This window comes from Mycetomoellerius zeteki, unplaced genomic scaffold, assembly GCF_001594055.1.
Source record: "Mycetomoellerius zeteki isolate Tzet28-1 unplaced genomic scaffold, Tzet1.0 scaffold62, whole genome shotgun sequence".
NCBI lineage: Eukaryota > Metazoa > Arthropoda > Insecta > Hymenoptera > Formicidae > Mycetomoellerius > Mycetomoellerius zeteki.
In genome coordinates this window covers 3771370-3782126 of record NW_017257632.1, presented here as the reverse complement: position 1 = coordinate 3782126, position 10757 = coordinate 3771370, and the positions used below count along the sequence as shown (strand labels likewise).

Here is a 10757-nt window from a genome sequence, read left to right as displayed (position 1 = left end):
CACACACACACACACACACACACACACACGCATACCTCCCTACAAATTCACGTATCTCTCTTAATTCTTCCGCCCCTCCATCACCCCCCCTAGTGACGCATTCCCTTTCCTCTATTTTCGTTCCGCCAGAGCGCGACGAAAAAAGAGCGATATCGTTCGATTTCGATGCATCTCACGTTTCTTCTTTCGTAACGTAAAATATACTTCGCGTCGATTACTATCTTGTAGCTTTTCTCCCGATTAAAAAACGGCGTATGCAGATCTATTCTTGAATATATGTCTCGTACGAAAAAGTCGACAATATACACTCTCTAAATTCTTTCAAATCAAATTTTACTGTAAGGAGTAAAAATTGAGCCAGTCCTGAAAAAGAATGACTCAATTTTCAATCTTTAATGAGATTTCATTCTTTAGAGTGATAATTCACTCTAGAACATTTGGAGAGTATGTAATGTGTACCGTAGGATTTTTCGTATGCGATATTTTTCAGGAACAAGGTCTCTGTCCGATCGCTCCATTTTCTCTCTCGACAAATCGATTTCGAGCGAGGAAGCGGGGTAGACAGGGGGTCAAGGCCGTTCCTGCAATCCTCGTCGAAATGGCGCCGTGATTATTCTCGAGAGTCGATTGCGATCCCGCGGGTGTCCCGGCGGATTATTTTCAGAATTAGGTCGGGGTGCAGTTTTGGCGCGAGAGGGGGGGGGGGAGAGAGAGAGAGAGAGAGAGAGATATTGTACGAGAGAATCGCGTCGCAACTCCGGCTTGTTTTTATTTATAGAATACACCGGCGATTATAAAACGCAGAATATTTTGACTCATTCGCATCCTGAGGTCGTGAATGCGCGGTAATTTATCAACGCAAAAATAGGATAGATATTCTAGATATAAATATCCTGAATCTTCGATCGGCAAGTAAATGCGCATAATTTTTCGTAGTAGAAATGATTTTCATTAATACGAAATTGAGTTAGAGAGTCCGAACCACTTCCGATTCGCAAATAATGCTCGTTTCTATCAATGTAGTTAAATTTTAATCTCATTGTCAGTTCAATTAATTCTTTACTTTTTTTAATTGTAAGAATTAGAAAAAAGTTAAGAATAAGTTGAATCGAGATTAAAGTTAATCTACATTGATAGAAACGAGCATAAATCCAAGTCGGAGACGGTAAACGCGCTTCGAAATTATGGATCGATCGTTTCCGGGTCACTTCCGGTCGACCGCTTAGATTCTTCAGCTTTTCTTTCCTCTTTACAAAAGATCGATTACATTCGCGCATACAACGACGGTGTAAGTAAGATGAAATGAATACAGAGAAACCTATTTTTCCTCCTACGATCAGGTGTCTTGGATTCGTTGCACTTTAAGTTTTGATGAAATTTCTGATTAAACCAAGTCTTATTTCGTAGTAAAAATGTGAAACCAATCTGGTTATGAATATTAAAACCGTATAGCAGTAAAAGATAATTTGGTTCAAAGACGCCATAAAATGATTAGAATTTCATAAAAAGAACGATTTTGCTCAAGTATCTAAAAATTTAGCTAGATACAAATCTGAAAATAATTTCATAGGATAAAAATTATCATCGAAATAATTACGTAGGAAACTCAAGCATGATGAGAGAGCAATGCTGCAAAAAGTTATGATATTCTAGCAATCAGTTTAGCGTCCTACACAATTATTTTGATGGCCCAACAAAATTATTTTCGGATGTAGCTAAATTTTTAGATATTTTCTGCAAAACCATTCTTTCCGATATTACATGAGCGATCTTTATTTCAAAAGAATTTCACTTTATCGTTTTACGATCATCGAGGCGTCCAAAATTAATTTGAATCTTGATTGAAGAGGAAGGAGTCAATTGTACAAAATTAAAGAAAGAAAGGCCTAGTCCGTTCTATAGAAAAGGTCATTTCACAGAATTCACAAATGAAGAGCGATAGATCCGAGTCACTCTATATACTGCACATATTCTTCCAAGCCAGAACAATCGAACGCTCGTCCAAAGACCTTTAGTTTTTACCCTCTTAACACACGAGACACGCACATACGCAGGTACGCATTCAGCAGGCAGAAAGAGACAGAAACACAGAGAAACTCTTCAATGAACGAGAATCGACACGCGAAGAGCTTTTGGGCGTAATATCTCCTTTGGCATCATCCGCTTTAATCACCCTTAAATCGACAATATTGCAACGATGACAATGTTTAGAATGTGATGGTTCCTTCGATGTTACGTCACTGTAACTGTATGTTTATGACGATTAGTCATAATGATAATGATGATCATGATGATGACATAATAATGATCTGATGATAATGCAGGTGATAATGATGATGAATTGATGATAACCCGATGAGAGCGGTAAGGTAACTCCAATCTTTTATTTCCGTTTGGTAATCGCGCTCCCTCGCGACCTGTACATTAATTCGGTAATCGATCGATGGAATAGATTTTTAAAAGTGGAAATGGATTTAACGTTCCATATAATATGTTCCATATGTATAATTTAATTTTAATCTTGGTTTAACTTTTCTTTTTATCTTGCCCTAGTTGTAAGAATTTGAAAAGGTTAAAGAGTAAATTAAACCGAGATTAAAGTTATTTCTACATCGGTAGAAATGGATTTAAAAGAAGAATGTCGGGAGACGTATGCAATCCCTCCCGATGAGTTTGACCTTCGGAAGACATGCGGAAAAGACCTTGTGCCAATTGATAACCGCAAGTCATGGACTATTCATAAACATTCTCGCGTATTTGTATTTTTCGGATTTACCAATATCCGATTCCCAGATTCAAGCAGCGGATTCTTCCGCCGTTGCGTCGTTCTTTATGATATTTCGAGGAACGCGTGTTCGTTCCCCTGCTGTAGTATAGCGCATTGCTTTTCCTTTTTTCCTTCACAGGGTCTTGATCACGTAACCTTTTCTCTACGGTAAAAACATGAAAGGTGAACATTTTTACGTATGTATGTATATAAACACATATAAGGACCAAGTTACGTGATTGACCTCCTTGAAGAGCGAGAAACCTCGGTATGTTCGGTTTCCTTTTGTGTTTGAGGAAAAATCTCCGGGATCTTATTGAGTTATTATTACTTACCTAGGCTGCGTTCAGAAGGTTCAGAAGCTTCACTCGAACGTATTCTTTTATCCTTGCTCATCGAATGTTAACGCTAGAAGGATCGAGGTAGCCAATTTGGCGAAACTAATATAACTTTTTTCAATTTTTCTTCCACGTGATACCCTTTTGCGATTTTAATAAATTAATAAAATTAGTGATACTATTGTTGAAACGTTCATTATAATTATCTGTACGTCATTTTTTTCTATTTGTTGTTTACGAAGTAATTGTGCTTGGAGCCAAATTGGCTACCTCTTATGATCCTTCTAGAGGGATCGTCAAACCGATCCTTTTCTAATGTTAAACAAGGGTAAAATGATATCTGTGTAATCCGGGTAAAATTTCTGACGCAGCCTTATAGGGTGCATTTTCTACCCGGTCGGTCTACAACTAATGTCTATTTCCAAACTTCAATTTCGGTTTAACTTTTCTAGTTTTAATTCTTAGAACTAGAAAAAGATGAAGACTGAATGGAAAACGCCCTAAAGGTATTATAAAATTTGAAAAATTTTTTCGTAATCATAATAGAAAACTAAACATATCGAAGTCTCATCCTTCAGATCCTTATACGGAAGATGAAAAGGTAAAGCAATGGCTACGGTTAGCACAGAAAACTAACTATTATTTAATATAAGATCGATTCCTACGCTTAGATCCAGCGGAGAACTAGAGGCAAAAATCAATCGTATTAAAGAATCACTAAGCGCTAACCGATTAGTTTTCTGTGCTGAACGCAGCCAGTGGAAAAAGCAATTTTGCAACCGTTATAAAAATCTTTAATATAATTAGTCTTACCTTTAGTTCCTCACCGGATCTAAATGTATAAACCAATCATATTAAAGAATTTTACAAAAGTTGCAAAGCTGTTTTTTCTGCTAAAGGCAATTCGCTAAACTAGTGCGATTGGACAAGAGACACACAGACAACAGTGAATCATTTCATCTTTATTCAATAAAAATTGACAAACAAAGATTCATGTGTGTCTCTTGTTGGAAAAAGCAATCATTATCTCTTAGCGAACAATATCGATTGAAAACTTCCGCGAAAATTAGATTCGTATATCTCGAATCATTTCGTTTCTCTCATGTATCTATACACGGCTGGAGTGTATGTGTGCGTGTTTACGCAGAACCGTGATTCTCAGCCAACGTCTTTGCAGTCTTTGGTAGCCGCACGCGCACCTGTCGTTTTCTCGCCGGATCTCGCCTATCGATCAGTTTCTACGTCATCCGAGTGTGCGAAGTGTACAATCCCTGTCACCCTGTTTCGCGCCATAACACCGTCCCCTTTCCGTCCCGGTGTTCTCCTTTTACGCGGTGCGAATCGATGTTTTCGGCACGGCCAGTAGCTATCGGCTGCGGTGCCGCCACGTTACAGCCCGTGCGATCCGGATTTTTCCTCCCCTCCACGAGAGAGTGTCTCCTCCGCGTTACGTATATAGTCTATCGACCTGTTCAATGACTGCTTGCGCTATCAATTTGACCTTGGCGACAATCGCGAGTCCGTCTTCATGAATTCGCCTCGACGTCATTTTTAGCTCGCCGCGGCGCACGCAGGCTCGCACGCACGCACGAAACGCACGCACGCACACGCTACAACAACCACCACCATCACCATCATCACCACCATCACCATACACTCGTGATATATTCCGAGACAGGCTATTATGATTTACGATGAGGTGATAACATAAATCGAGAGATGCGCTTTCTTGTAGAAATTTATGAGCACAGAGTCATTTCCGTTGAGAAATGTTCGCGTGCGATCTGTTACAACTGTCACGCCGATCGATTTTTCGGAATGATCGAGAAATGCGTTTCGTCAATGTGTTTCGATGTACACAATGTCGAAATCGAAATGTATTCTGAGAGACAAATATCATCAGATCTTGCTCATCTTGGTCTCGTATAAAGTAATGCATGAACGATACACTAACGGATGAAAATGAAAACGAAAATGTATATCTTATCCTGTTAAAGATTTTGTATATACTTAATAATTTCGTGCACGAAGGAAAGTCACAGTTGTATCGTATACATATATTGCAGAGACATATATAGTTCAGTAAAGTAATTCGTCGTTTTACGTATATATTCCGTTATTTTATTATACAACGAAGGATAATATTCCTCGGAACCGTTAAAAATAGAAACTTTCTGCAATTGTCATCGTAGCAACTGTTGAATTAGGACATCTTGTTTTAATCAAGAAGTTTATTTTATAACCATATAATTATACATAATTTAATTATTACTCTTCATGTATTGAATTAAAAAAATTGTTATATATAAATATTTATCTAAACAAATACGATGCATAAGTAAACAATTATTACTAAGCGATAAATAATACTTGAAGAGTAGTTTACGAATCTCAAGGATAACTTACGAAGCATTTGTGTTGCAGATCTTTTATGTAATTCTCATAATATTCTTTTTTTTTTAAATGTGCAGCAACAACGATAACGATTTAGAAGATGGAGAAATTCCATCAGACGAAGATGATGAACCAATTATCTGTGCAACAATTGAGGCACCAGTGGAGGTTGCCAAGCCACCACCTAAGCCAGATACTGCAAAAAATAAGAATTTTGATGCAAAGTTCAACAAGAACAAAAAATCACAAGCTGCGCAAGCAGCTGGTAAGCATGATCGATTTTTGAAATATAAGGGACCGACTGAAGACTGGGCTGGAGATGTCGAAAAAGCTATTAAAGCTGCGATGGAAGAGGATGGAGGAAAGAGTCAAGAATCCAAGCCAAAAAGCAAAAACAACAGAAATAAAGTTAGGAAAAGAATGCGCGATGAGAGGGAAGAGGATCGTGGTAAAGACCAGAAGGTATGTAAAATTCACAATCACAGATTTCATTTATATAAATGCATCAAATATTATTTTTTCTGTATTAAGTGTGCTTTTGAAAACCATAAGGTGTCTTCGTTTTATGATTCAATTTTTATGATATTGTATGATACAGAAACGAAAACTGAGCGATGATGAAAACACAAATGAGGATGAAGACGAAATGCTGTTTGTACGAGGAGCTTCGCCCATCAGGAAGGATTCTCAAGAGAATAATTCTCCCAGGCGTACAAATGAGCATGAGAGTTTTGACAACAATTCAGATTATGAGGAAAGACCCAACATAAATCGACATAGAGAAAATGACAGCAAACGCGGCACTGGACGTGGAGGAGGAGGAGGTGGTGGAGGTGGAGGAGGAGGAGGTAGAAATATAATTTCTATTTCTTTTAATTGCAATGACATAATTAAAATATTATATCTACATATATTTTTATCATGGTTATATAATTAAAATTACTAAAATTATAATTTATTGACTACATTGCATTACTTTTAATGCTTTTGTGTATTTAGGGCGTCGTGGTGGCAAGAACGAACGTGGTAAGAACAAGACCCGGGGTCAAGCTCGAAATGATCGAAATAATCGTCGTCAGCAGAACAACGATCACGGGCAAGATCAATCGGACACAATTTGCGTATATTATATGCAAGGAAAGTGTCACAGGGGGGATGATTGTCCATACTCGCACAATGCTTTGCCACCTAGAAAGATGGAATTGTGCAAGTTCTACCTTATGGATTGTTGTGCAAAACGAGACAAGTGCCTCTATATGCATCATGATTTTCCTTGCAAGTTCTTCCACACAGGTTTAAAGTGCAGTCAGGGTGACAATTGTAAATTTTCTCATCAGCCTTTAAACGAACAGGTATATTGTAATTTTATAATATCATAATATGTGTTAGTTTACAAAAAAGTATTATAGTGTCAATATGTGAGTTATAAATAAAAAAATTTGATACTGATAAAAAATAAATTTATTACACTAAAAGTAATTATATTTGAATTATTTTGTGTTTCAGATAAAAGGTATTCTTTTAAAACATTTGGAAACTGCACCAAAGGAAATTCTTGGTGATTTTCCAAGGTTGAGCAGAGAAGGTGCAGTGTTAATGATAAATAATACTGCACGTTCTCTAGCTCAAGGCCAAGATACAACAAATCAAAAGATTCCTAGTCTCTTCGAATTGAATTTATCAGTACCTGTAGAAAAGGCTGATGAAAGAGAAGAGAAAGGTAATCCTCTCTTTTAATAAATGGAAATTGATCAATTTTTACAAAATATTGTGATATTTTTTTATTTGTTTCAATTCTTATATTAAAATCATAATTATTTAATTATTAAATAGAAGAACAAATAAATCAGCAAAAAACTAATGTGAGGGAAAGAAAGCCTTCTGGAAAAAAGACGCGATGGGGATCAGATGAGGACAGAGTTCCTTACGAGCAGATTATGCTAATGCAGTCAGCAAATGAACTTGGACTTCAACTTCCGAACGCGGCATTAGGTTTAGCTACTCAACAGACACAAATTGCTGCACCGCCTGTAGATTTCTATAGCGAAAGAACTGCAGAATCAAACAAAACTCTTGAAAAAACAAAAGAAGATCATCTGAAGACTGTAGAAGAAACAAATATATCAGATGAGGTATATAATTTAAATTTATTTACTGCGCAAATTTATATTATAATTTATATTGTTATGAATTACGTTTACAGCTGTGTCAATTCTAAAGCTGATTCTACATTAGTTGCATCGCAGCGTCGCAAGCGTTGCGGTTCAATCAACGACAAGTTAGCTCGACTCTGATTGGACCGCAACACTTGCGACGCTGCAATGCGACTAATGTAGAACCAGCTTAAGCAGAAACGTAAGACTAGTAATGTGTTCTCGTAAAACTTGTAAGAACTATGACTAGTATTCTAATTTTATGCGTATGTATCGTAATGATTATTTGTAAATATCTATGATTTCTTGTAAATTTTATAGTTAGTAAGAAGCTGTCATAAAAATATTATATAAAGGTTTAAGTACTTAAAAGTTCTTACAAGTCTTACAGGAATATGTTATGAGCCTTATGATTCTGATTAGAATTTAGGCATAAATTTGAATTAAAAGATATAATATTAGCACACACACACAGTTATTATGAAACTTATATTACCTACATTTGCAGTTGAGAAAGAGGAAAGATATTGACTTGAGGCAGTTATTAAATGCAAAGAAACCGCCACCACTTGTCTATAGTATAGCCGATAAAGTAGCAAGTCTTACTAAAAATAAACTCGATGACGAAAGTGATCAAGATGAGGAATCGGAACTCGTTATCGAAGTGCCAACTGAAGATGAGGATAAGGAAAGGGGAAAGCTCCACAGTAGCGAACAAAGTAATAATGGCTTATTTTATTTTTTAACTTCTTTTCCTCAGCTATATTTAATATATTACAAGATATTTAATAATGTTTACCTATACTTAGCTTATTGTTTCTATTGTTTACTATTTAATATTTTATATATTGCTTTCAATCTTCATTGTTATTAATATAATTCATATCAAATACTATGCACATACAGATAATTAATGGAAAAAACAATTATATCTGTGTTTAACAGGTGAACATCTCATTTCTTCATGTATAGAAGTTCACGAAACAATGCCGCCTCGCTTACCAAAAAAGGCGCAAGAATTGTTTATGCGAATACAGCAGCAACAACGCGCGGCTCAAGACAGTTTGAAAAACATGGATAACGATTCCGATGCACCTAATACCGATCAAATAATCGAAGATTGGTATTCGGATGACGAAGACGACGATGACGATGACGATGAGGGAGGTAATCTTACCATAGTGGATAGTTTGAAAGACGAAATTGAATCCATCGAGAAGACTCAGAATGTTGTTATCAAAGAGAACTTCCAATCTGCGACATCTATATCCAATGTACCTCAACCGGCCGCTATTGTGGACAAACTAGGTGACCTAAGCAAGATTGATATCAGTGCCGAGGTATCTAAGTTGCTCTCTACTCTAAAGGCTCAGAGTTCCACGAACAACAAGACGCAGCAAGCGGCAAACTCAAATCAAGATGCGTCGAAAATTAAATCAATGCAAGATATAAAGACGGATAGCGAGACATCGTCAAGTCCGAGGCGGTCACCAGGTCCGAGTTCATCAACAATGTCTGTATCCAGGGATCCACGAATGTCTCGGGATCCCAGGCAACGTCGAGAAATTGAGCAAAAACCGAGCAGCCCTAGCATATCTTCTGATGTGAAGAGAGAGCAAAAGCCCCTCAGGCTAGAAACGAGCATCTACAGTTCCGGTATCACCGCGGTAGACGCTAACATGGACACCGATCTTCGCACGAGAGCGGATCAAGATCTCAGACGACAAGACATGGATTTTCGACAGCGTTTCCAGTCTGGTGATTTTGGTGACACAGATCTGCGTGTCAAATCCGATGTGGATCTGCGGCAGATACTGAGTCTACCGTTCAAACCGGCACCTGCGCATATACCATGCACTGAGATCGACGCAAGTATTGCGTCGCATCCACCGATGGCATACAAAGTCTATGTAGTCGATATACCCAGACCGGATTACACTGGCCTCAAGCTAACGAAGAATGATGCACAGGTCAAATATGATCCGCGCCTCCGCAAGATCTTCCGTATCACCAAGCCCGAGCAACTAGCCGACTCGCCAATGTCACCACCGCCACAGATGAAACAGGAGATACCGAAATCGCCGCCGCAATGTATTCGCTCAGATCCACGACGGAAAACTCTCGAAGCAGCAGCTTCCAATCAACAATCCTCGCAAAATGCGACCAATGCTGCAATGATGGCTAAAGGGATGCAGCCAATGGAGACAATAGGATCCAACATCGGTCTCGGTCCCGCCAGCATGCAAGTGAGACCTGGTATGCCTGGTGGTCCATTACCCGGCGGCATTCCGGGTCCACCTCAAAATATGATAGGTCCAATAGGTCCAAACCATCCAATGAATATGGGTAACATGGGTCCAATGAGACCTATGATGAACGCTGGACCGATGCCGCCACAGAATATACCGTCCATGGGCATGCCACACGGTCCGTCGATGGGTATGAATGGACCTCCGATGCCGCCCCAAGGTCAGATGAATTTCGATCCACGTTTCAACGCGCAGCGTAACAATGGAGCCGGACTGTTGGGCCCTGGGCCAGGTAACTTCGGACCGGATAATTACGAAGGAGGGGGGCCGCCTTATCCTTGCGGTGGCAATTTCAATAATTTTGGAGGACCTAATGGCGCTAGCAGTGATCCGTTCGGTCCAAATGGATCAAATGGACCCAATTTTGGTCCGATGAATAGTGACGATTGGGGGGGCAGTAGACAGCGCGGCGGCCGTGTTCGCCGAAGAAATCGCAGTAGGACCAATATGGTGACCAATAATTAAAAGATATATAGGGAAAATAGATTGTGAACACCTTTCATTATAATTCTCACAAGCGATAAAATCGCGTGTGTATATATGCGTGCATGTAACACTCAAAAACATATTTTAAAGTCTTTCCAATTTATTTTCGTGTATTGGTAAATATCAAGATACTTTCTTACGTAGCTCTACAGATTTATTTCTTACAAATCTATAAAAATATGTAAATATTTATAAATATTCTTTACAAATAATTATCAATATGTATACACACATCTTTGATTTATATAAAATTAAATCTGTAGATTTACTCTAGAGAAAGATTTGAAAATATAATAAACGTTCGATGATA

At 38.2% G+C, this 10757-nt stretch overlaps 1 protein-coding gene across 5 annotated transcripts in view; it reads left to right on the top strand.

Moving 5' to 3' along the window:
• The window catches only part of su(sable) (suppressor of sable), a 12774-nt gene extending 2219 nt beyond the window's left edge, over positions 1-10555 (top strand). For 3 of the 5 annotated variants that reach the window (XM_018457318.1, XM_018457317.1, XM_018457316.1), the window contains exons 3-9: positions 5577-5961; positions 6098-6347; positions 6499-6851; positions 7006-7219; positions 7333-7631; positions 8161-8371; positions 8598-10555. In XM_018457318.1, the coding sequence (XP_018312820.1) occupies positions 5577-5961; positions 6098-6347; positions 6499-6851; positions 7006-7219; positions 7333-7631; positions 8161-8371; positions 8598-10426 (3541 nt within the window). In that variant the 3' untranslated portion in view covers positions 10427-10555. Of the gene's footprint in view, positions 1-4223; positions 4805-5576; positions 5962-6097; positions 6348-6498; positions 6852-7005; positions 7220-7332; positions 7632-8160; positions 8372-8597 lie in introns of those variants that run through there. The other 2 variants (XM_018457320.1, XM_018457319.1) reach the window with 2 other exon arrangements.
• Positions 10556-10757: the final 202 nt, after the last annotated feature.